General features: G+C 37.8%; 1 protein-coding gene across 2 annotated transcripts; it reads left to right on the forward strand.

The window, feature by feature from the left end:
• The first annotated feature begins 3,714 nt into the window (after positions 1-3,714).
• Positions 3,715-27,585, forward strand: VSTM2A (V-set and transmembrane domain containing 2A). 2 transcript variants are annotated; one of them, XM_030445517.1, is made up of 5 exons: positions 3,715-3,793; positions 6,403-6,569; positions 7,454-7,504; positions 10,853-11,189; positions 27,005-27,585. In XM_030445517.1, the coding sequence occupies exons 1-5, from the start codon at positions 3,715-3,717 to the stop codon at positions 27,079-27,081; spliced, it is 711 nt and encodes a 236-aa protein (XP_030301377.1). In that variant the 3' UTR covers positions 27,082-27,585. The 2 variants fall into 2 exon arrangements, with proteins under 2 accessions (XP_030301377.1, XP_030301376.1); XM_030445516.1 differs by having other exon boundaries at positions 27,127-27,585.
• Positions 27,586-27,911: the final 326 nt, after the last annotated feature.

The following is a 27,911-nucleotide window of genomic DNA, read 5'->3' on the forward strand; positions in this document are numbered from 1 at the left end:
ACAAAGTGACTAGACATGTTCACCACCCAGATTCATACAGCATGGCTGACTGTGTGATGACGAGAGGGTATGGATAATTGCCAACACAATCAGTATGATTGAAAGCAAATCCCATTTTATTGCCAAGATAGCTCAGTTTATATATTCTTTCTGTCTCTTGCTCATATATAAGCTACTTGTTGATTGGTTAGTATATGACTGTACTTTTAACTTCAATGCTAATTGGTTAATTAATAGCTATGACCACCTACAGATTACATAATGCTAATTCAGTCCACAATTTAGCTGCAACAGCTTTTCCCACATCTCCTTGTCTTCTGCACATAGCTCATCTTCTTTTGTAACTTTTCAGTTGCTTCAAAGTCTTTAGCTCAGTATAATTTGCAAGACCACCTTGTCTTTTATAAAACAGCATTGTCTTACATTAGGGTTAAAACAGCATAAGTTTGTAAAACAGCATAAAACAGCATTGTCTAAACTTATAACATTTTCTGACGCTGCCAGCACTGTCTATTCATAACTCTCATGGCACATTGTTTATCATTACCAGTATTTCTCATGGCTTGTTCACAATGTGGCCTTTGTGGCCGTTCATTTCACAGAAACCCCACAACAACCCAAAATCATGAGGTCAATTATTTCTGTTTTCCTTTTAAAATACTTGACTGAATCTATGGTGGAGACACCAGAACTGGATGCAGTATTCAAGGTGGGGTTTCACAAGAGCACAGGGGAAGAATCACCTCTCGTGATCTGTTGGCAACACTCCTCTTGATGCATCTTAGGATATAGTTGGTCTTCTGAACTGTGTGAGCACACTTCAAGATCATCTTGAGTTTCTCATCAATCAACAGCCCGAAGACCTTCTTCTCAGGGCTACTCCCTCTACCCAGCTGGTAATTCTGCCTGGGACTGGCCTGATCCAGATGCAGGACCTTGCACTTGGACTTCTTGAACCTCATGCAGTTTGCACTGGCCCATTTCTCAAATTGTTGAGGTCCTAGATGATCTGTAAGGTCCCTTCCAATCTAAGCCATTTTATGATTCTATGAATCACATAGCTTGTTCCAGCATATCAATAGAGTAAAAATAAGGAACATGTAACCAAGTTCTATGAATCTTTAAATTAAATCCATATCCGAACAAATGCATTCTCTTTTGATATTTTAGTAACTATCTATCTTATTTTGTACCTCCCTGTGACAGTAATTTATGATTTTTTAAATTTCATTGACTGCAAGGTATTTATGATAATGATTCTTGTTTCTAAATTATAAATTGAAGAAATTTAATTTATTTATCAAGTTTCATAAACTGGAATAGGCAAAAAAAGAGGAAAAAAATATCTATTTTTGTTTTCTTCTTCCCTTATAAACCAGGTGATGCTGCTTGGATTCTTTTTCATCCTGTCAAATTTGCATTTAACTTGGCTGCTGATAATATGTCTCTAATTTGTAATTGCAACTGATTACTGATGACGTTCATGTGTTTCAAGTGAATCCTATAATCAGCCTTCATTTTCAGGAGTGACTTAGGATTTTGGCTGCCCATCTGAAAAGGATCTGATTTCTTTTACAGAAATTATTCAAAAATTTACCATCTGAACCTGTAAAGACCCCCATAGTGTATGTCTAATCACTGAATCATTCACAGTCCTTGGCTACTTCAGATAATTTAGATCCATTACCTTTAAAAACTTGTGCATGTCTTTTGCTTTACAGGTTTTCTTTAGCTTTGAATATATCCATCATTACCTCCTTTAAATTAATTAAAACTCTGTGGAAATAGAACATCTTTCAGGAAACATAATTATTTTCCTGTTTGGGGCATCATTTTATTAATTTAAATTTTATTTATTTCATTCATTTTTACTAAGAATTATTACTATGCTTAAGATATGACATCAGTGGAATAGATCATTACCATGGGTAAGTGCCTCCCCTATTTTCATAAGTAATGATGAGAACTCATGCAAATATAACACATTTAAATGTTAAAAAATAGGCAAAAGGTCTGTTCTCCAATCAGATGTCATTAGTTGTGTGAAAGAGATCTCTGCAGTTATGTCAGATATCCTCTATGCATATAATAATTTGGATGGTGCAGTAAGGTGAAACTTGCATCTTGTACTGTTGTGGAACTGCTGCACTCCCATTGCCAGAAATTACAGAGCCTGTCCAGTTTTTGATCCAACAGAAAAAAAAAATATTGCCCATGCAGATATTATCTTTAACTTGGTATGGCTTGTATCTTTTTTTTTTTTCAGTCTGTGATTACCAGTTAAGTACAGCTATTTGGCAGTCTGAGTGATTATCAGGTGCTCTTTCCAGATTCTATTTTGTCTTTGACTCAGCCTTGTGGAGGTATTTGATGTTTGCCTAGTGCAACAAGCACTTTCTAGATGGCTTCTAACTACAAGCAGCAGGATGATTTTTGTCAGAGAACTTCCCCCAGTGCAGATTCTTTCAGGGTGTTTTGAATATCTAATATAGTCAAGGTTAGTCTAAATGTTATTAATATATATAGGCAGAAAATAGGGGAAGGGAGAAGGAAACATTCACTACAGGGGGAAGCATTCTTTAATATGTTGTAAACACCTTCTCTACATAAATACATATATTACTGTGAGTAATCTGTAGAGTACCAAAATCCAGTTTTACCTAGCTAAATATTTTTCCATAAAAATCTATACAAATACATGTATACTTAGCACACTTTAAGCAGCATCTTCTTTATCTGATTTTGAAGACAAAATAAGCAATATTTTAATATAGGATGCTAGAAGCAGTTATGTGCAGCCAGAAATAACAAGTGCAATAGGATTACTGAGTAACTATTTTCCCCTCAGACCCTGTAAGAGGGAGAGAAAAAGGAGAAAAGAGAAACAGCTTAACTCACCAAAAATCAAACCACTGCATTGCCCTCTTAGCCACTGAGTGTTTTGGGATGTAAGTCTGAAGATTACATCAGTACAATAAAGGCTCCCTGCTCCCTCTACAATGACAAGCTGTACACTATGAAAAGAGGGTGGAAAAAAAAATAAATAAAGACAGAGAGAGAGAGTTGCAGCTTTACCGTGGCATCAGAACCAGTAGAAGTCAGAACAGGTAGAGAGGTGCAGAGAACAGGGAGAGAGAGAGGGAAGGGTTAAAAGCATTATCACAGCCATTTGAGTGAAAAGTTGAAGCAATACAAGCACAGTAGAATTCTCTCTCTCTCCCCCGCTTCCCCCCCAGCACTTTCTTTCCCCCACTCCTCTCTTCCCAAGCTGGATCAGTGTGTAGGGAGTGCAGTCATCACACCATCCTGAGCAGCAAGAGCTGACATTGGACGAAGCTGACAGGTAGCTGAAAAAAGGCACAGAAAGCAGCTGATACCCACTTTTCAACGACGGTTTGTGTTTTGTTTTTTTTTTGTTGGGTTTTTTTTTTTTCAGTCTGAATCTGGACTTCAAGCAACACAGCGCCTGAGACAGCTCATCTGAACCACACTGTATTGCAATACTCGCTCTTCCCAAGGAAAAAGACTCCACTGAGTAGCAGAATGCTGCTAGTGTCGCAGCTAGGGCTACAATACAAAGCCTTTTTATAACATTTAAAAATTTCTTTCTGCTCATATATTTAAAGATACATATACAGTCAGATATCAATTCTTCCTTTTTTGAGGGAATTTTTGGCTTTTGTTACCCTGATGTGACTTCTTCTTCGTCTTGGAATGATGGGGATCTTTCTAGCTTATGTTGGATTCATTTTCTTTTCAGTTATGTATATTCAACAAGGACTTTCTACCCAAGGTAAGATCACTTATTGTCAAATCTGAGTGTGTGTTTTTCTGTGTTAGACCAGTACAAGACTGACTGACTGAACAGGATTGGGGGGGGGGGGGGGGGGGAGAGGAAGAGCTTGAGGCACTAGGAAAAAGAAAATAAAAAGAAGGAAAACAAGCACAATGGATAGCAGATGAGGACACCAACGACCATGTTTACATTTTGCTTAAAAATTGTCTGTGGATAGGAGGAGAGGGGAGAAGTTTCCCCAAAGTGGGAATGAAACAAATAAGTCTCCGCTTATTTGATTGCACAGAGGGAAATAACAGGCACCTTGCAGAAGAGTAGAGGGGTGTTATTGAAAGGACATGCATGTGTTTGGGTTGTGCATGTTTGTATATAAACATCCACACATACAATAAACACCTACCCAATCATTCATTCATTCATAACTACCGCATTCCAAATCCAAATACTATATGGCTAAATCTACTGCCTCCCTTTAAAAAATATTGCATTTTCTTTTCGTGCTGGATTCCCTTTCCCCTCCTATCATCTTGTATGCAATCCTCCGACTCAGACCTTCATTTCCATTCTGCGACTTTGTATTTCTGCCCACGCAACCCCCCGACCAAAAAAAAAAAAAAAAAAAAAGAAAAAAAAAGGATTAAAATATATAAAAAAAGACAAAATCAACTTCCACCACCACCCCCGTCTCCTTCCTTCCTCCCTCCCCGCCGATAGCTGCGCCGTGCATCTCAAGCAGCCCCAGTGCTGCAGGGTCCGCCTGGCCGGGACCCGGAGCTGCGGCGACGCCGTCAGCACCATGGACAGAGCCCCGGCTGCCCGATCCCTCCCGCTCCCTCCGCTCCTTCCCCCTGCCCGCTCCCTCCTGCCCGCTCCCTCCCGCTCCTTCCCCCTGCCCCCTGCCCGCTCCCTCCCGTTCCTTCCCCCTGCCCGTTCCTTTCCCCTGCCCGCTCCTTCCCCCTGCTCGCTCCCTCCTGCCCGCTCCCTCCTGCCCGCTACCCCCGCCCTCTGCCCGCTGGCCCCGCCTGCCCAACTCCGTCTCCCTCCTCCTCCCGTCCCCTGCTCCCTGCCCGCTGTTCCTTCCCCGCAGGCAGCCTTTGGCCGTGCGATCGAGGAGGGTGCTGCAAGCATTCCCCGCCGCGTTACCCGCACCGCTCACACGCACCGATCAGGAGGGGAGGGATGGACACGGCTCAGACGCTGATCAGGAGGGGAGGAATGGAATACACAAGGAAAAAAAAAACCAACCCAAAACAAACAAACAAAAAAACCCAACCACAACAGACGACCCCCCCATAAAAAAAAAAACAAAACAAAGAAACAAACAAAAAAAACCAAACAACAAAACCCACACCAAAAAACCCCACCAAACTTACAAGCCCCGAATACACAAAAAGCACAGTCCTTACGGCAATTTACTTACGGCAACTTACTTGGTGACTAGCAATCACTAAATGGTGTGTGTGTGTAGCGGGGGGGGGGGGGGACAGAGAAAGGGACATCGTGAAATAGAAAGGTAGTAGCTTTGTTAAGTATCTGTTGCCAAGCATGAATGCAAGGAGAAAAAGAAATAATACTGGATGAGCTTATTGCTATATTATGCCACTGGTTCCAGGCTAGCTGGAAAGACTGGTCAAAGAGAGCAAAAGAGGGAAGGACACCGTAAGCAATATTTCTTTGCATCAAAATACATTCCAGTCAGTCTGTAACACATAACAGAAAGCAACATTGCAGAGTCTTTCCATATTTTTCTCTTCTTGAAACATAGGCTTTACTTATTACATTGTTTAACTGTAGCCCCCTCACTTCTCTATCATGTTTGATTATGTTGCACAATTTAAAAGTGAGAGACAGTTAAGAATGCGATGCTAAAAAAATAGCAATGTCCTGAAAAATGTCCATCAAGATTAGTTTTTAAGCCTAGCAGTGGTGTACAGAAATGTCTAGATCCTGTATGTTAAGGGACTGGGATGCAAAAGTGAAGGTTACTTTAGGAAGTGTCCTCCAGGACAGAGAAACTGAAGATACATTGCATCTTGGTCTGCTTTTTAGAAGAGGTTCTGAGAAAGAGTAACTAAGTCAAGTAAAGCCTGGATGGTCATAACCCACACGTCAGAAGAGTACCCAACAGTTATCAACTTACATATCCGCAGCTCAGTCCTGTGAAATACAATAAATCAGTCTGATTTTTTTTTTTTCTCCATTTCCAAATTGGTCTTGCACAACTTCCCTCAGTGAGTCTGGTGAAATACTGCATTCTGCCCAAGGGTATTTGAACCTACTTACATGAAACTTCAGTAAGCAGGGGCGTCTACAGCATTTCCCATAAGCAGAGTATGTGTAAGGTGGATTTGTGCATAGGGGAGGAAAGGTATACTCAGGTGTGAGAGAAACCAGGCAGATGACATATGGGGAAATTGGAAAATCATAAACAAAGGGGAATGTGAAAAAGAAAACAGTAATTAATGAATTTAAAAGGAAAAAAGAGATAGGAAAAAAGGCAACACAAAACAAGGAACAACAACCAAACCCAGAGAATAAACAAGGAGTAGCTAAGAGGAGATCCCAACATGTTATGTTTGGTTTGTTTTTTGGTTTTTTTTTTTCAGCAAAATTTACTGAGTTTCCTCGAAATGTCACGGCCACTGAAGGGCAGAATGTGGAGATGTCTTGTGCTTTCCAAAGTGGCTCCACTTCGGTGTACCTTGAAATCCAGTGGTGGTTTCTGCGGGCAGCTGAGGACCAAGAGGCTGGAGCTGAGGTTACAGGCACTCAGGTACTGATACTCTGCCATGAGGTCCACAAACCACTAGGGAATGCCACGGAAGAAGGGGTGGAGAGGAAGGAAGGGAGAGGAGAAGTGGGAGGGAGAGGAAGGGAGCAGAGGGAGGTTCTGGCTCTCCCCAGAGAGAGATTTTGACCATGAAATAGCAGTGCAGGAACCTGCAGTGAAAACCGCCCACCTCAGGGGATGGTGCCTTTGGTGCCTGTCACTCAAAGGATGCAGCTAGGGACATTCACAAAACCTCACTGATTTCCAGAGTCTGTTGTGGGTTTTTTTCTTCTTTATTTCTCTCTCTCATTTTGGAAAGCAGCTGTTCAGAAGCTGTACCTTGAGGGAATTTTTTATTTCCCAAACGGCAGGATCCTACACGTGTTCTCCAATTTACAGCTGGTGCAGCTGAGTTCCTGGCAGCCTTAACTCTGCATGCAGCTGCCACAGGAGGGCACAAGCTTGGGGAGAGGGCACGGGGGAGAGAAGGAGGGGAGCAAGAGGAAGATCGGGGGAAAATCAATGCCTCAAAGAAAAAAAAAAATAAATCATAAAACAGCACAGAGGGGGCGACCTCCACTTACACGGCTATCCAAGGGCGCTCCTTCCCTTCTCCGCTGCCATCTCCGCACTGATCTGGGCGTTCAGCTGCCCCGATAAGGTGCCCACACCGGTCCGTAGGGCATTACCCACCTGCCACGCTTTTTGGGGGTGCCCTGCCGCATGTGCCGGCTCTCCCTGTCGCGGCCCGCAGGTGGCAGGCGCGGTGCGCCGGTCCCCGGGCTGGGGGAGCGGCCGCAGAAGCGGGGAGCTCAGAGCGGGCCGGGGAGGCGGGGAGGGGGCCGGAGGAGAGCCGGGGATGGAGACCCACGCTCCTTTCCCCGCAGGTGGAACTGCTGCCCGAGCGGGACCTGGACAACGACGGGACCAAGATCAGCGTAAGTGTCTCCGCAGGGCGCGGACAGCCCCCGCCGGCCCGGCGGGTCACGCCGCAGCCAGAACCCACCCCGGGCCCTGGCCCGCGGTGGACGCGGCGGGGTGCAGAGAGGCTGTTGCCTCCCCCCTCATCCCTTCCGCATACACATCGCAGGCTGAAGAGAGCAAGAGGCTGGCATCACGCAGCTCCCTCCTCTCCCACATTGTCCAGAGGTTGCTAGGACATCCCGACCGCACGCAGCCTGCACCCCCTGGGGACCCCTGAGCGTGTAGGCATCGGCAAGCGAGGTCCAGACCCTCGGCAGACTCTTTCCACTCTGTGGAAGCAGACAACCTGCACCCATCCTTACACCTTCTGCTTTCTTTTATCCTGGGCAACTGCTGAGTTTGTATTGGTGTCCCAAGCTGGTTTTAAGGCTGAAATTCTGCCATGAAGCTGCACTTTCCTTCAGTGGGGTGTGCAACTATTTAAATGGGTGCTTTCCCATGTTCATATCTGCTGGCAGGGGAAAAAAAAAAAAAAAAAAAAAAAAAAAAAAAAAAAAAAATCTAAAAAAAGCTCAGAAAGGAAGGTCTTTGGACAAGACCTCCCTGTGGAGAATAATCTCTCTTGTCCACCGAGACTCTTAGGATTGTGGATTCTGATATCACCATTACCAATCTGCCACTTGGAGATTAAACCAGAACATTTTCTCAAGTAAATAATAAGTGACATTGCTTCAGCCCATGTCCAGGGAAAGGATATTGTCCTGAGCAGATATCCTGAGTCAGGAACTGCCACAGCCCCTGACCTCAGGACAGTTCAGACTCTCCTCACTCAGGGTCTGAAGAAATGTGTGGTGATGTGCTCATGGTGTGGTGTTCACTGCAGTGAAAAGACACATATTTAGCAGATACTGCAGCATGCATATTTCTTATGAGCCAAAGGTTTTTTCCCTTTCTCACACACAATCCATCCTGAAGTGCCTTTTAGATGCAGCCAAGCCTAGGAGAACCAGTAAAGCTTAAACCAGCAACAGATACATGTGAAACATGTCTCTTAAATCCTTTACTCTGACGCTTTTTGATGCCTACAAATAATTAGCCATCAGGTCTATAAGCCATCAAGTGCAGATAGGTATAGCTAAAGGTCATTTATAAATGAGAATTCAAGTGCATTATATTCAAAATTATATACATTCTGGCCATACTTACATTTCTTATGAAACTTCTCACCATACACTGTAAATGATTTGTGTCATGGACCATATCATCAGTTACATTTGTAGACTGTCTTACAAAGAAGACATACATGTGATGTTTGGATACTCTTACACTATAAATAGTGCTAGCATCCAATTTATTCCTTATCAATACTGGCTCATTTAAAATCTCTGTGGTAATCTATAAGATGTGACAAGCAAGCAAAGCTTGTCCCATCTTTCAAGCTAAAAATCTTTCTCTCATTATGTATGATAATAATTCACAACAGGCTATTTATAAAGTGTTTTTATAAGCTTGCAAAACACATCTTACATTTTCAATTTAAAAAAAAAAGTCAAGATTAAGTTTGACAATTTAAATGCACTTGTTACAAATGTGGCCTTCCATTTTTTTATTTTCTTGAAGATATGCATGGGCTCTTCATTAGTACTACTGGAAAGTGCCTTCATGAGAACAAATATTTAAGTGCATTTGGTAAATTCTTTAAAAAAAATGTGTAATATACTAATCATGTTTTTAAACTGTACCTAAATATACCATTTCTGCATCAATTTTAAATTTCAAATGCAAAACCCAAACTTAGTCTTGTCTTTAATTAGTGGTATGCAACATAGTTAATTTTGCAGATATTGCATTGGAGCAACTAAAGGCAGAATGTGACCTACAGATCCTCTTTTCATTCATATGGAACATCTTTAATCCTTTTGCTGAATCTGATCTGCTCAATAGAGATATATTATTATTATTGAATATGGTTTAAATGACTATACAGCATTTTCTGTGTAATTAATATTGCATATGTTATGCTCGAAAGTATGCAATCCATACTTTCATCTGTTTGCCAAGTATAAACTCAGTGCCCAATATAACAGAACAGGCTGTAAAGTCCATCCAGTACCTTCAAGCAGTGATGTATATTCACAAGTATTGCTTTTCAATTTTTCAAGAAGGCAGAACAGGTTCTTTGCCAGCACTGATGACTACAGCATGCCAAGCTCTCAGAAGCAAGGTGTTGTGTAATCACCAATAACACCTGCTTAGTTTCAATCTAGCAGTTTTCCATTTTTGTGATCCACCATGTATTCATCACCCTGATGTTTCCTCACTGTCTGTCACTGATACGACACAAAATGACATTTGCATCCATATTCATGTAATGGTGGCAGTAAAACAGGTTCAAAAGTTCTTTAAAGCTGAAGTTTTCTGTCCAATTGAATTCCTTTTAACTGGTTTCTTCTGGGGCAACAGATATTAATTAGTTAAATATAAATTCTCTACAAGGATGAACATACAAAAAGGAATCTGTTGCCTTTCCTAGTGCATCTTAATACCTATCACACATTTCTGGATGCATAAGTTACTCGTGTGCTTTAATTATATGAGAAAAAAATATGTTGCCACCCTCAGATATTAAAAGAAATTAAAAATCAGTAAGGAGTCTTATTTCAGCTGACAACTTTTTAAATTATCTTGAACACATGCTGCTTGAATTTATGCCGCAGAAGTTATATATGACTAATATGTATTCACTTATATAAATGAGAAAAAAGGAACTATCTGACAGAAAATGTCTTGTTATGGTTAATATACAAAAAATAACAAAGTTTTGGACATGCCTAAATTAGACAAAATGAATGCCAAAAATGCAGTTTTAATGTAGTGAAGGCTACAAGTTAATCTAATAAATTGCTATCAAAAAAGTTTAAATATTGGAAAACATCTCCAAAAACAATGTTAATACATTAGTTCAAAACTGAATTATTCAATAAAGCCAACTAAATGGAAAGGTTTAACTAATGAAGTGCACAGATACTAGGCTTATGTAAGAAAGCTCATTAAGAATGTTCATGTTCTTAAGCAATTAATTGGAATGAGCACAGTAGTTTGGTTTGTTTGTCTGAGGCCAATTAACATTTCAGAGCAAATTATTTAAACAGTTTTGAAAAGAAGATGTCAGACATCCTCATGGTTACAAATAAACATACTCATTCTTGACACAACTTCCCTGCAGTAAGCACAATCACACCACTGATTAATTTGGTGCTTGGCTTCTCTGGACAGGCTCTACATAGGTAGAGACTTGCCAGAGAAAGAATAATACCTGACAACACATTTCTCTGTTTGTTTGTTTTTTGGCAAATTTGCAGACAGTGAAAGTCCAAGGGAATGACATCTCCCACAAGCTGCAGATCTCAAAAGTGAGGAAAAAGGATGAAGGCTTGTACGAGTGCAGGGTGACAGACGCCAACTATGGAGACCTTCAGGAATACAAGGCCCAGGCATTTCTCAAAGTCAATGCTAACAGCCACTCAAGGCGAATGCAAGCCTTTGAGGCATCTCCCATGTGGCTGCAAGACATGAAACCTCGCAAAAACATCTCAGCAGCGGCTCCGAGTAGTATCCACAGCTCTGCCAATCAGCGTGTGCGTGCCACCTCAAGCCCTGAAGCAGCAGCCAAAATCCCGAAACAAAGTCCACAATCAGGTATGGTAAAGCATTTTGAGCTTTCATTTGATTGCCTACCAGCATGCAAAAGGAGTCTAACTCAACAAGGTAACCAGGAATTGTGACTAGAAGGATTGTGGTGCTCATTTATTCTGCCTTCTTTCTGGCTTTATTCCTCCTGTTATCTCCCTGCTTCCTAAAAGCTGAAGAATAAGTTTCTGGGCAGAAGAAGCAAAAATCCTTTAATTCCTGTATGCGGATTTTATCTCTACTGGTTTTATACACTTAAGGTTAGCTCTAATCAAACCTTAGCTTTCCCTGTAGTGTGTGTGGAAAGAGAGGGACATATCAATGCATGACTCAGCTCATTTTAAGATGGCCGTACATGATAAATTAAATAAAACACCCACCAGGAGTGTTTCTTCCTAAGTTAACTTATAGCAGTCACCTTACTTCTAAATCTCTCACATTTGGTGAAATTAATCTACTTTTAATGTCAATCCTAGTTCCATAAGGAACTTGACTTGCAAGTCTAAGCAGACCTTAGATATACCATATTGATTCTCCATGTATATAAGCTTTAGGGAGATCATGAGTTTTTCAGAGAATGAGGTGTTTGTCATCTTCAGCTGCTTGACCATTGCTTTTAAATCAAATGTTAAAATAGCAATGCCTCAGTTGTCTGCCACATAGAAATTAACATACCACACATTTTGATTCAGAGATTTTCTACAGCACTGTACAAACAACCCATAATGAATATAAGCCTGCATTTTCTACGTTGATACAGTAAAATTTCCAATTATGCAAAGGTGCATGAACATACAGAAGGTGCACCTGTTGACCACTGTGTGATGGCAGTAGAAGGATGGAAAGGATAAAAAATGTAGGAATGTTGTAACTGATCAAAAAATCCCCTAAAAAACAAACTGTGGGAATTTAAAGGCTGCAGTCTTATTTCTGTTTACACTGAGGACCCATTGTAAGCCAGGAGATCAAAACCTTGTGTAGAACATATGATGGAAGCTAACCTAGTTTGTTCTGATGCATGATTTTTCTGCTAGCAAATGCCAGGTCATCAAAATTAAAACTAGGAATACATGAAATTCAATGAAGTATCTGTTGTAAAAAACACTTTAATCTTACAGGCATATTATTAGGAAAACAGTTTTATAAGGAAAATACATTTCATTACAGATTTTATAAATATGGTTTTATAAATATTTGGCTACTCTTATTAGTATTAGAAAAAAATATACACATGTTAACACCATTTCTCCTCTGCATACTCAAAAAGAACCCCAAATATTTTAAAGTTACATTCAGTTCTCTTTTCCTTAAATGAAGCTGCTTTCAGGTTTTAGTTCTTAAGAAAAGGTTTAAGCTATTAGAAACAAAGATATATCAAATGAATTAAAATAATCATTCTTGCCCAATTTTCCTTTCAGATAAATGCATATAGTGCTTTTTTCCCCTCTGTACTCACCCATTTCAAAGCAGCAGAATTGTCTTTAAAGTGAAAACTGGTTTCTATTCAGTACCATGTGAAATTAATCTAAATTGTCACAAGTTTATGAAATAAGTATCTACACTGCATTGTGGTCAAAATGTGCACATCACAGCTTATTCACCTAATTATTTTGAATGTATAACTGAATACATAATATTGTTTATGTCTTATTGTTTATCCTTACTACCTGATTTCAGGACATTTGTTCTTTGAGAGCTAGTCAGTTATTACATGACTAATGTAATAAAGTTCCTGTAAAAAAAAAAAAAAATCTAATTTTTTCCTTAAGCAAGGAATAGATTGAGAAACCACATGAGGCTAATTTCAGTTTAATGATCACTTACTACACAGTATTTACTGGTGAAAATTTTTTATGGACATCAGTTTAATTTTTGAGAACCAAGATTTGCTTTCCATTACTTGTGATAATCTCACCCTGCTTTTCCAGCAATGGTGTGATTTGGGATTTCCATTTTACACTCACTCCACACCAAATAGAGATACCCATGGGAACACAAGTCAGTGGGGGTTGTGTGCCTTTGAGGGGCAACTTCAGCTCAGAAGGCGAGGCATCAGTTGTGAGACCTCAGAAAAGCAGGAAGGAAGTGTCATGGACAGTAACAGCCTTTTTATGATATCAAATCTCCTTATACTGTCAGAGGAGAAACATTTCATAAACATCATGCTAGCCCTATGTGCATGTACTAGGCTGCTGTGTGATTACATGGCAGGTATCCATCTGGCCTAGAGCACAGAAATACAGCTGAACAGAAAGTTATCATTATTAATGACCTTCGTATATGAGAGATGGGGTGATGGCAATTTGTTCGTATTGAGTATTACATTGACTTCAGCAATACTGTTACAGGTATATAATATACAATACTGTGAGAAGTACTATTGACCACAGGTAATTGTATCAATTTTTCTCCAATATCAGAGAGCCAGTGCATAGTTTTTGGCAAGCAATATATCTTGCTGCCATGCTCACAGACTATTGTGAAATACATGTACAGCAGAGGGAAACATGGCACTGCAAAATTGCTGGGAAATTTTTATACAGCTTTTTCTGAAGAATTCCATTACTAATATAAGGAAGATCGATTCTGATTATATGAATATTTCATCCCCAAAATTTATTCTTAAAAGGCAGATAGTGCTCTACTTACCTCTTTCTATCCTGGAGTATACTACAGAGTTTATCTCTTAACAGTATATATAAAATACATAGCTCTAGAAAAGCAGTCTCTGCCATTTTAAAATGCCAGCATTTTCTAATTGAACAGATATTTCTGTCATTCTTCTCTTTTACTCAAAAGTAAGAATATCTGTGATAACTATGAGGGAGCTATATAGCCAGGGCTGACAAATAGAAGTGATATGAGGTCCATTCAGCATTTCGTGCTGCTCTGAAAAATGCTATGTGAGGGTAAAAATTACATTTGTTATTGTTAGTGGAGTGGAGAGTCAGTATAGGAAGAAAGCTAAGACATGATCTCCCACAATCAGCCTTCAGATAATATACTGAGAAGCGCTACCTGTCCACCTCAAAGTCAAAAAAAATCAGGAAAGCAAATGTCAGTGCTAACACAGCTTGACCGTTTCATTTCATATTCATGGCTGAGGCAAATGAAGTATTCCATCACAGTTTAACAAGAACCTGACTAATGTGACAGGCTAATCTGCATATATCCAGAAGTGTCCTATGTAGGTGGAGTGACTGACAATTTTTTTTCTACATAATTTATAACAATGTTTCTTAGTCCAAAGGTAAATGTACAGAGCTACCACTGAGCCTTGTAACTAAGCAATGTTCAATAAACCTAGGTCCAGGAGCTTAATTTAGGGAAAGGGAAGCTAAATAAGCTGCAGGCTGCACGATATCTCACTGTTTCATCAATATAAGCCCAAAGAAACTCTCCTGCCTGCATTCAAGCCATTCAACATTTACAGCAGCACAAAGAGCTGCAGAATTTTGTGCTGCAAACTTGTACATGCTCCAAAGTCTTCCTGTCCTCCCTATGCTCCGTTAAAGCACTCTTTCAGATACAAGATTGGGCTTGGAGAACCCAAGAGGGCACAGCTACAAACGAAGAAGTGATATTGGATCCATTTTCTGACTACTTACATACAGACTACACATTTCCAGAAAATTTTGTTCTTTTCTGAAGTAACAAACCAACCTGACTACACGCTGACTACATCATCATTCTGATGGTGATGGCAGAGTTGCACTGAATGACTTGAAAAGAAGCACAAAGGACAAGTCAGTACTTACCTAAAAAGGAATGCACTGGATTCTTGGCATCATAAATCACAATTACAGACTGATCAACAGTCATGAATGCAAAAGAAGATGAAGAAAACATATTTCTTCAGTCTGTTTCTATTGATAAATGGATGACATGCCTTCTAGTCTCCATTTTTATCTACAGGATCCAGGAATCTTTTATTATCAACTTATTGTAAGCACAAGTTTTGAATTTTCTTGGATATAAATGAATTTCTGTGGGTTTTTTTTGGGGGGAGGGAGTTTTTCTGGTTCTGGGGTTTTTTTCTTACTTTTTTTCTTTTATGATATCTCTTTTAAAGTGAAGAGACAAAAAGTCTGCTGCAGCCTCCACTAATGTGATAGTCAACATTACTGCTTTTATGGCAGAGTTTTTAGGAACTGTGTACCCATAATGTTGGGAGGCAGTAATGGTTACTGTGATTGTTGTAGAGCAAAAGGTCATCTCTGTTCTTTAAGGTCTACAGTAAATCAGAAGCCAAATGAGAGCTTTATTCTTCTTCTTCTGAAACTTATTCAGCCATTCTCAAAAATTCTTGCAAAAATATGATCTAAGGACTATCCCATTTTACACCTGTATACAGTGCTATCTCTGGTTTTACATTAATCTTACACTTTGGTTCTTTCTTCCTGCAAGGAAGTCACTCCACTTCTCATTATTCTCTGGAATAATGGAAAAAATTGTAACCTGTAAACTGATATAGCTCTATTAGCCAATTAGTTGTTGACCTTGAAATTGTAAGCATCTTCGGAGAAGTTCTAATCTGCTCCAAATAACCTAACTGACAAAGCAAGTTCTTAACAGAAGCTAACACCCCTTTTCAGCCAGGATTTCCCATGCAAAATGAAGTCATTAGTGTCTTGTATTTATGTCAAAAAATTCACATCTTAATTTTTTATATATGCATACTTGCAAGTATTTGAACCCCTGTTCCACTGCTTAGGAGAGCAGAGCCCAGAAAGTTACTTTGTTGGAACTACAGTTCTAACTCCTAACTACAGTTCTAACTCTAAAATATCCACTTTTTTGTAAACATCCCTCACTGCTATTGGCAATAACTAATAATATGCTACTTTCACCTTTCTACTAATTTCTATTTCTCTTATAAAAGCACAGCTTCAGGAACTAAGAAAACACTTGACAACTAATACGCGTTAATTTTTGTTGTTCAACAAGTTTTAGCAGCTGTTCAATCCCACACGTCCATGCCACATTAAGTACTGGATATATGTAGTTTCACATATATCCTCTCTGAAATGAAAAATATTATTTTCATCATTAGTTATGCCCATACTTAAGCACTAATACTGTATCATATAAGAAAATCATGGTCCTCTTAGATTTGTTGAGGTTATAATGGATTCTGTCCTTAAATACATGATATCTCCACTTCAGTTTATGTTTTTGTAAAAGTAGTGGCATTTGGAAAGACGTTAGATAACCTTAGTTAAACATAAACAGAAGTATAAGGGAATTTGAAAAAGTAGGTAATAGCAGATTAGAAAAAAAATACTAGAGGAAAGAGGATTCCATGGCAGATTTTCATTTTTATTATTCAAGCATAGCCTGGACAACTCCAGACCAGTTGCTTTTTCTGGTACCGTACACGTAATATGCATGAAAACAAGGAAAACTATCCCTGGTTTATGCTCTACCTATTTTTCTCCTATGAAGCTAATGCAGAAAAAGTGAGGACAGACAGAGCAAGAACTAAATGCACATAGTTTAAGAAACTTAGTTTGCCCTTTCTTCATCTACGTTGTTTATCTATACACATATATACTGAGATTTTTCGTATTCTTTTAGTAATCTTACCACTACCTTTCACTGTCCATCTGACATTGCTAAGTATGCACTTAATCACATATTTAACTTTCTTTTAGCTATTTAAAAATATACCCGTTAGACTTCACCCCACATTTAGAACAAAACAGAATTATAAAGATCTGGTAGGGGACACCACAGGTGTTCACTGAGTGTCACACTCCTGTTCTTCAAGCCTGATATAGCTTTCTTTGCTAATTATCTACTGGAAAGATTGCATAAGGACCACACAGTTACTAAAGAAAGATAAGAAAGAAAATAAAACCAGGAGGGACAAAAAAAAAAAGCTCTTTGTGAATTGTTTGTCAGCTCACTCAAATTCCTTCTCATTGCTACACAATCAGGCAGCTTGCACTGGGTCATCAGAGATCGCAGCATATGTGACAGGGCCTATACTTGAAATAACTGATGGGATTTCCATGCTTCAGAACACAACTCATTTATTACTTAGCACATATACAGCAAAGGAGAGGACATTTTTCTTGTTGGAGACAAGAAGCGGGAAGTTACCTGTCTATGGTGCCCTACTTCATTATGAAAATCCTTTGCATCACTTAAAATTAAAAAGAATGGGTAGAATTATCTGCTGGTCAGAATGTTACAACTCTGCTGAAGCCATAATAATGACATTCATTTACAGTAGCAAAAAAACCCCAAAATGGCTCAATCATGAGGATGAAGATGGATTGTATTCTACTCATAAAGGGAGAATGAATTACAATAGAAGCTGTATGCAGCTTGAACCACCTAAAGAAGTTTAAGACAGTGAAGATGTCTGGGAGCAGAATGAAAAGAAGGAAAACACTTGAACTACTATTTTCACTCATTCAGATTCAGAGGGTGGAAGCATTTTTGGTGTTGGATTTGTTTTCTTCAGGTTTCTTGTGTGCTTCTTTTTTAACCCTGATCAACTTTTTTACAACACTATCAGTATTTTTCTTACTCTCTGGACAAAGAATTTTCATTTGAATAATTCAATGCTTCAATGATTCCAGTCACATAACCTTTACAGCTACAGCAATAATCAATTAATCCTGCATCGCTGATCTCATTTGAAGAGCACTGATGATCTTTCTTCTGGTCTTGTGAAGAAAAGACTGCCCCAAGCCCTTCATTTTACCATATTGTAGGAAGGCTCCCATCACTTTTTAGTAGCATAACTTGCTATCCTGTCTGTGTATCAGCATCCCAGTCTTATCCCCCTCACAGAAATTTTGTTTTGTCACTTACTGACAAATGTTACTCTCTTGGAACAAAGCTGCCTAATGTGATCAGAAGAATAAAAATTCCATAGTCAGCATTCCCAATGATTTCTACATAAGATCTCTGTGTTCATCAGCAGCAATAAAAATACAAATAGCAAATCTGGATACTACTTCTGCATCCTGTCCTATTTCTGCTGCTGTCATTCCCTCAGCTGCTGGTGTTGCCTGTGACATTGAGTGAGGCCGAATTACAGTCTAGGGCTATGGAAGTGACTTCTACATGACTACAGGAGATAGCGTATTCACCCCCAGTTCATTCTATGCAGCTGAAAAAGGGTTAAAAGGGCAAGATATTTTGTCAAGGAACAGTAATAATTATGAAGCCAAGAGCTAACAGAAGGTAGCACAAAGAGTTAGACATTCAGATAGTGCGAAGACCTTTACTAGAGTAATACATGGCTACATAGCATTGTACCTGTCTGAAACTCTGCCAAAATAACAATTCAATTACCTATTTTGTACTCTGATGAGTATTTCACATGCATACGGTATATACTGATGATTGACTGTCTTACACCTGAAGAGACTTTGAATAACATTGACTGACACTTCATTATTGTGGTTGGTCCCACATCTCAGAATTGTAATGAGAAATGTAAAAAATCTGAAATAGAAGCAAAAAAATTGAACAGCACAGAATGTGAAGGAGATAGAATTAGTGCAGGATTCAGCACAAATACTTCAAGCTTTGCTCTCACAATCCACTATTTTCCAACTAGTGCTTCATCTTGCAAAATTATGAAGTTTTTTAGATTTTATGGTTAAAGGAGTGATGTTATAATTTCTTTATTTGCTACCTAAAGTCTCTCTCTTGCCCTGATCAAAAGTTATTGCCCCAAACCTGAATGGCAGAAGGAAACAGGTGCCCACTCCCCAGCTCCGTCAGCTCCGTGCTGAGCATAAAATTAAGTCTTTATGACAGCTGGTAAACTAAAATACCAGGTTTTTAAACTGAGATAGATTAAAAGGTGGAAGGGGGTTTGCTCACTCCTGCTACTGGGGTTTTAATTTCCATAAGAGGGAGAGGTCAAGAGATGGAAGCACTATCATCTTGAAGTGCTTTAGCTAAAACCATTAAGAGCTTGTGAGTCAAAGCCTTAGACAGAGGCATGTTCTGTTAGTCAGAGCCATTGTTCTAATCTCTATCACAACTGCATCACCCAACAGGCAAACAAAGGATCAGAAGAATGGTCCCTGCCTCAAAACACTTAACATCTAGGAATGAGAAAGAAGAAAACAGACTCATCCAGATGGGTACAGATAAATGGAAGCTTAGCTGAGTTTCGTGAAAATAGCTCTTATATAAATGATATAAATAGAAAGAGATCAGGCTGACTGTATGTCAAATATAAGCCTAAGCAGTGTCAGGTGTGAAAAGGGAGAAAATGGATTGAGTATCTCATGCTGAAATATTTACAAAAAATTATACTTTTCCTTCTGTCTCTGTTATAATAACTCTCTTTGTACATGTTTTTCTTGGTATGATAGTGCTGTTGAGATGACAGAGTAATATTATGTATCATCCCACTTCAGATTTTTTTCTGATAGATGACATGATGAGCAAGATGAAAAAAAGCACAGGAGCAAAATAAAGAGTTCTATTCTATTTTCCTCAAATAAAGCTCTTGTTGCAACATTATGATATTTTTCAGAAATTACTCTGCTAAGAGTTAAATTATAACTTGACATATATAAAATATACACAAATATATATATTTTACAAAAATGCTGAGCAATCTGTGCTGGACCTATGTTTCATTACAGCAGTAGAAACCGGTTACTAACAAAAGAGTCAGTTCAAGAATGATTTTTGTTAAAGAGATGCATTCCCACTTTCCTTCAGGATATTCATGACTGGATGTAAGTAAAAGGTTGAAGATGTGTTAGCTCGGGACAGTCACAAGAAACTGCATTTGCTTTGGAATCAGCCATTTCATATAGTCTAAGAAATTTTATATCTATGTTTTTCAGGGGCAAGATGAGACAGAAAGATGTCCAGTGGTGATAAGAGCAGTCACAAACCACGCTTCCAGTGGTTCTCAAACAATACAAATTAAACAATTTAGGGCCTGCATTATCCTGAGCTTGCCTCCCCCCCACCTCAGTTTTCAACTGTTGCAGCAAACATTAGATTTATTTAAATAGTTAGCACAGATGTTTCACAGACTTTTGTCAACACCTCTCTTAGCAACCCTTTTCCAAAAAAGTACTCTCTCACTGAAATAGAAATAGCTAAAGTCAATGCATTACTTATACATGTGAAATGTTCAATGTCAAGAAAAAAGAAAAAAAAAAAAAAAAAAAAAAAAAAAAAAAAAAAAAAAAACCAAAAAAAAAAACTAAAAAACTTCATAATTTTGCAAGATGAAGCACTGGCTAAAGAATGATAATTAGAATGTCTGATAAAAATGGCTGATGCCTTAACATTTATACCCTGGTAGAAAGAATGTCATTCTCCCAAGAAAGAAAAGTTAGTGAGGGAAGTCTGAATATAAAAAAAAAAAAATAAAATTTCCACAGTATGTTTTTTAGTGATGTAAGCAGTCGTTGTACAACCACTAAACAATTCAGAGACACCAAGAACTCACTATATACTTGGCTGAAGACAGGAAATTTGAGGTGGCCGTGTACAAAAACAAAAAATTTTTAAAAAATTAAAATTAAAAGCAATTAGGCTGCTAGAAGGAGAAATATTCTTCTGGGTAAAGCTGAAAGCTGTGTGCCTTAGGTTCAAAAATAATTTGGACTCTCACACAACTATTTTGACTCTTACATATCACCTGCAGAAATAATTCATCTACACTTCATTTCACTGAATGAGTATTTAACTTACTGCCATTTTATTACTCTAAACTTGTTTATAAGAGTATCACATTAAAATGATAGGGAATTAAGAATATCAGAAGCTGAATTTTTAATGGAATAATCTGTCCAGACTCACTTTCAGATCAAATTTGACTAAATAAGTTTCTGAGAAGAATAAGCTTAGGAAAGAAATTTAGGATCACCACCAGAGAAATTAATGACAGTCATGAAACTCATGCAAAACTTTGTCAGAATTTCCTAGTATATGAAATATTATGCAGTCCTGAACTAGTTATTAGCATGATTTAAATAAATCTACATAGCAATGCAGAGGGAAATGCACTGATAAGAATGGAAGTTGTGAATTACATAAGAGAGCAAAATAGAGAATAAAAATGACACTAGAGGTGGACTAAACTAACTACCCTATCCATTTCGTCTTTCTGAAAAATTGTGTTCAAACTCAGCAGTGATCTTTGTCTGTTTTCATCAGAGCAGTATGAAAATCTATAAATGTTGGTGCAATTCCCATTTCAGTTATATGCTCAGTGATCTCACCCCTCTCTCCTGTCTGTTCAAGGTAAAAGGACATTAGAGTCAGGTATTATTGATAATCTCGTTTGCATCTTTGAGAAAGACATTAGATACCATTTCAGCTTTTTCATAGTGCATGACACAATTAGGAAGCCTTATTCTAGTCAAGGGGTTAAAGAATGAGAGATGAGCAAGATCACTGTTTAAAGAATTAGAAAGAAAACAATGACTCAGATATGCTGCAGAGGAATAACAATATTCAAATGTCTCCCTAGAGAGGGGTTGATGTAAGAAATGATGTGGAAAGTGGTTTGAATGTAAAATCCTATGTTTTTTCAAACCAGTGTACCTCTAATTCCATTTATTCCATCTTGGCATCATGGAATTGAATGAGTCCCAATCTTCTTTGTTTCTCCCTTCAAGCTGCTATCTATTGTCCTTTTATAGATTTCCTATGGCTTGTTCTGGGCCACTATCTGGAGCAAAGTGTCCTCAGATTTTCTTCTCTCCCAAGTGTTTCCAGCTCAAATTTGTGTTAGAACATGGCTTTAGGTGTAGCTGGAAGCAAGTTAGTCTGTGACCTGCTTTACCCCAGGAAGAGCTCCAGGACTTGCTGTGGCTCAAAGCTCTCATCTACTCAGGGTTGGAAAGCTGTCACTTTCTTTTGCCCCGTGACAGGAGTGAACACCATTGTTCACCTGGGCACCTTACCTAGTGAAAAGTAGGGAATAACCATCCATCCCATCCTTCTTCCTCACCTTATTTTCTGGGCATCAAAAGAAAAGGAACACACAACAGATGAACAGAGCTACACACTGGACTCAAAGTCTAAGTAGACCAGGAAAATTCATCACATAGTCTATTCTAAATTTCCAGCAATTTGAAGCAGTAGTTTTTTTCCAAAATGAAAAAAAAATATATCAGAAATTCAGAACTTTTCTTCTTGCCTGTAAAATGAATTTGTTTGCCCCATGTGCTATGTTTGCCCAAGACAGTGATAAGAAATCACACTGTTTTAGCCTGAGAACTGTACAGGCAATGGAGAAAGGTGGACTGGAAGCCTAACTAAGAGTATCTACATTAGGAGGCTTGAATATGGTACTTGCTGCTTGTCTTTTGTCATTCAGCTTCCCACAATAAAACAAGTGATTGAACCTCAAAACACACTTGAGGAAGGAAAGGGGAACCTTATGTTTATGGAAGGGAAATTGTCCTCCTAAATGTGCATGTATCATCCAGCAGTATAGGAGAGCTTTAAGTAACTGTGATTTTTGTAATTCAGGGGAATGAAAGTTATAGCAATTGGTAGGCAATAGAGGCAGAATCTTTTTATCTAAAATTTGTGTGAGACATTCAAATAAAATTTCAAATAAAATTAACCATACTTGGTTTTACCTATCTTTATGGATGTAAAACTGAAAACATATTCTAATAAATCTTAAGGTCCATTAATACCTGCAGTAAAACAAAGGTGTGCATTTCACAAACTATTACTTACAGAGAAATAATTCAAAATTATGATTTCATTTGATTGCAACCAGGGCTGGCAAGGAGGCTGGTTCAAATCTAGCACTATAAAGTTAAGCCAAGTGTTGCCAAACAGTGAACCATGCACTTAAAGATGGAAAATATCAGCTCCTGAAAAGTGACACTTTCAAGGTTTCAACACCTCTGTGATTTCAGAAACCAATGATACCCAAAAATTAACTTTTGTTAAGCACAAGCCAGACATATACCTCATCCATAAGCAGAGATATTTTAGCTTTATGTAATGCATAAAGAGAATCTAGAATGGACTTTTGTGTGACTGGCTGTATTGCTCTTGTACTGGTCAGCACTAAACCAGGACTCTGTTGAGGCATTATCCATCACTTGTGATCACTGGCTTACTAACTAAAGACAAGATGCAAATTGATTGATGCCCCAATGCTTAACCATGTAAGGTACCCTTAAAATAATGGATTCTAAAACTGTAGGTCCTAAGGCAGTGGCTTGGTTTTTAAATCAGTGTTTTATCCAGTGGAGAAAAATAAAGGGGTGAAATTATGAAACCAGCATTTTCTTTTCTCTGCTTGTATCCCAAAATCTCATTTATTTTTTCACAAAATTTGATCAATATTGCAATGGAACCAAGAGATTTAGTAATTGAGGCATTCAACAAATAATTATTTTTTTGATCAGTTACAGTTTACTAACAACTTATAACTTCTGCTGGCTTTATTTTATATTAGATGCTCTGAAATTAATGTCATTGCCAGAAAAAATGGTGTTTAGACACTTAATCCATACACTGTGAGTCATCCAATATGGCTCAGCATTTGTGACAGATTACTTTGTTTTAAATGCTAAGATCACAATTATTTATCAATTTTTTTTTTTTCTATCTTTTCCTAGCATTTAAGTAAGACACATATTTGAATAAATCACAATTTGGAAGAATTTAATGGCATGAACTAGTCTTTCATGCTGTTGTACACAAACTTATGTTCACATGCCTTTAGCAATGCACCATTTGTTTACAGTAGAAGGTTAAGTATTTTATGGAAATTTTCTCTTTTGGATGTATGTCAATAGCAAGAAACAAAAGACAACAGATAGGCATTTACACCTTACAGGAAGAATTTAGCTGGATCCCAGTGGCTGATAGCTTAAAACATACGAATCCCTGATACACATCAAGTAGGGTCTAACTAATAATGTAGGAACAATGCATGCATGCATACATACTGTTAAATGGAAACCATATAACATAATTTGAGTAAATATGACATAATAGAAAAAGTAGAAAAAATCTAAAAAGGCTGCTTTCGGTTTTGCTGTCATTATTCTGCATTTGCAGCTTTTACTCTTCCAAAATCTCAAGAAATATTTAGGTTCATGAGAGGACAAATACAGTGCTTTTACACATTTCCATTACAAAAAAAAAAAAAAAGGGAAAAAAAAAAAAAAAAAAAAAGAAAGAAAGGAAACAGGAGTGTATTTAAACTCCAGCTGTAGTCCATAACTACTGAAAATATGAGAATGCACCTAATAGCCATATATTTCACTGTATGTTGCAAGTCAGTTTAATTGGGGGTAATATATTACTCAAAATGTATCAGTTTGGGTTAGACAGCATTTTGGAAAATATTATGCTAGTAGAGGTCTGATATGACTTTAGGATATACTAATCAGTTCCCAAAACCATGGAGAGGACGCTGTTCATGACAGTGATTTCTATGATTCTAACAGCTTCTTTTTTCACTTAGAATCTGAAGTTGTTTTTGTTGTATTTCCCCTAAATTTTTATCATGTATTTAGTATTGCCTCAACTTGTACTTACCATGGGTAGTCTACTTAAATCCCTGGCAAGACAAAAAACCCCAGAATTATGGTTTACAGAACATGCATGTGGAACATGTCTTTTGCATTGGTGGGAGGTTGCAATTTATAGCAAGAATAAACATCATAAATAAAAAGGTTATAAATATAGTATGCAGTATACGACCCCTGACTTGGTAATCTACAGATTGGCATTGAAAACAAACCAAAACAAAAAATCAAAGAATGCTTTGCCATCACATATTATAATGCTGATTTCCATTGTCAAATAGTTTAAGTCAAACCTAATCTGTATCATACTGCTTCTCTTCCACACATTACAGCTTGCAAATTCTCAAATTATAGTGCCATTAATAGTTAACAAAACTCTTTTAAGTCTTTTAACTCCACGAGGCTCTTCTGGGTATTTATCCTTATTTGAATTGTATATATTCTGTGCAGAAGAAATGTATCTCCAAAGACCTTTTTAGAATTATCTTGAGCAGTGTTCTTTTCTAGTTCAATCAAAAAATATTTAAATGGAATAAAATGAGTTGAAATAATTCAATGCATCATCTAAGACTAGCAAAAGTTGTTACTCAGTTCAGCTAACCTGGCTAGGAAATAAAAGCCTTTATACAAATCTGTCAAATGACAAATTTATACCCTATATAAAAGAAAGAATAAATGAATACTTCAATAAAACCAAAACCAGGAACTGAACTTGACCCTTAGGTGCATGCTTGTAAATACCATCTGTATGAGAACAACCTACAGGAAGGCACAACAGCAAATATGCTTGTGTTTCCTTGTTCCTACTACAGAATAAGTGTTTTGAGAAGTCCAGTGAACTACTGCAGGGTAGTGCAGGTAGGGTGGCATTTACAGATGAGCAAGAGAAATGTGGGCTTCCCGTGCCTATCTATGTTCAGTAGGAATTAAGCTCAGACTTCTTTGAAAATCTTAGTAATGTCTTTGAGCCGTGGTTCTATTTAAAAGTTTGCATTCATTCAGAAATTTGTTTCACACGTGGGCAATTGAAATATCACTGTTACTTGGCTCTTGTGCATGTGACAGAGGACAAAGAGTCTTGTATGACAACTTATATGCAGCCAATGTCCCACAACGTGTTTAAAAAAAGAAGTAGTGTTTAGAGATCTGGGATTTAGTTCAATCCCTATTTTTGAAGGATAACACATACTAAAGACAGGACCAGAAATACTTCTTGCTACACTTACACTTAGCATATGCAGAGAAATATTCTACTGGTGAAAGTCTGAAAACTTTAAAAAACAGTGTTTGCCTTGTGGTTTATATTCTTGACTAGAACATAAATATGCTTTCTGGAGCTGCAATGGAATCCAGCATTCAGTTAAATATTAAATACTTTACAAAAAAAGCCTTATACATAAAAAATTGGTTTTTTTTAAACCAACCAGTTATTAAGTTAAGCGTTATTATAGACTGTTAATAACACCATTATTATTTTGTTATAGTTGATGCCTGTAATCATCAATATCTTTCATCCTTTTCAAACATAAACACATCTATGAAATCTATTAATCCTGCAGTAGAATGTTATAATTGGAATTTTTTTTAATAGTGTGACCAAATTAAATTTAATGTTTTCACCTCAAGTAATAGGTTTCAAATTCTGAGTGTAATTCTTTATGATATAGGGAGTTATCAAGCACTGAGACTTGTTATGTAGGACATCTAACTACTAATCTCAATGTGCAAATATTTCAGTTTAATTACTCTAGTTCTGATTAGTTTTGCTCTGATAATATATTTAAAATACAAAGTTTTGGGTTTAGAAATAATGATATGTACCATTGTTTTTATATCTTTTTATATAGAAAACAGGAAATATGGAAAAAATAATTTCTCCAAAATAAATGCTCAAAATATTTTAGCATTCTGTTTTCCCCTTGTAAATTGTACAGTTGTTTGCCAGTATCTTCTCTGTCTCTTTAGCCACTAGATTACTTTGTTATTAGCAGGCAATGTTGTAATGCTGGAAATTATTATGTAAAAAGGACTCTGAGTTGGAAGGTGTTTGGGTTTGTGCCTCTTGGTATATGGTTACACTGGATAATGTTTCTTAAAAAGTCAAAGAAACAAAAACAAAGCAAACCAAAAAACCTCCCTGGGACTGAAATACTTTGTATGTGTTGTTATTTGCAGTGCATGCCAAGACATTCATGGGCACCAGAGCCAACCTGGCGAGCTAATTAAATATATAAATGTATGTGTTTAAAACAGCCTTATAAGGAGCATTGGAAATCTGCAAGATGAGCGAATATCTTATAACTTCTTCCGCAGGTGCGAGGATAGCTACAAGCCATGGACTTTCTGTCCTGCTTCTTGTTTGTGGCTTTGTGAAGGGTGCTTTGCTTTAATCTAAAAGTGCTGACTTTTTCCAATATCACTTTCTCTTCTTAAAGCAAAGAGCAAATCGCCTGTAAAATCCACGGAGCGGACAGCAAAGTTGACCCTAACCTCCAACCACCACTCTGCACCCAATGTACTCTAAATCTCTACACAAGGAGCACCTTCTTCAGGAAGTACAAACAAAAATACTAAATAAAATAAATAAGTAAATATTATAAAAAGAAGAGGATACCACATGTTTTCTTGATAAAGCTTTTTGTTGGCGTATCACTGATCTTTTATTTGAAGAGAACTGGTGTGATGTAACCAAACATTTTGTAACAGCAAGACCTAGTTTCCTTTTCTTTCGGCAAGGAGAAGCCTCATCCTTGACTTCTCAGGGGTTGGCCTGCAAGTCGTCAGTATTACAGAATAAAACATGGATGACATTTGGTTTCCTTCACTGAAAGAACCATTCCAGCCTGGAAGCAAACAGAGGCCAAACAGTGAAACAAAAAATAGTGATTTGACACCAATCCAGAAGCTTTTTTTTTTTTCAGTTTGGTTTGGATTGGTTTTTTTGTTGTTGATGTTGTAGGTTTGTTTGAGGTTTTTTGTGGTTTGTTTTTTGTTTTGTTTTGGGTTTCTTTTCAGGAGAAATAGGGAAGAGAAAAGGAAGTCTACAAAGCAGACTAGAAGACCTTTCTTATGGAAAACAAATGAGGATATTTTTCCTTTGAGTTGTTAGGGGTTTTTTTAAATTATTTTTCTTTTTCCCCTGTGGTTTTTTTTCTTGTCTTTTTTTGTTTGTTTCTCATTCAATGGTGGCAATTACTGACTTAGGCCAACCCCTGATGGT

This window comes from Calypte anna, chromosome 2 (assembly GCF_003957555.1).
Source record: "Calypte anna isolate BGI_N300 chromosome 2, bCalAnn1_v1.p, whole genome shotgun sequence".
NCBI lineage: Eukaryota > Metazoa > Chordata > Aves > Apodiformes > Trochilidae > Calypte > Calypte anna.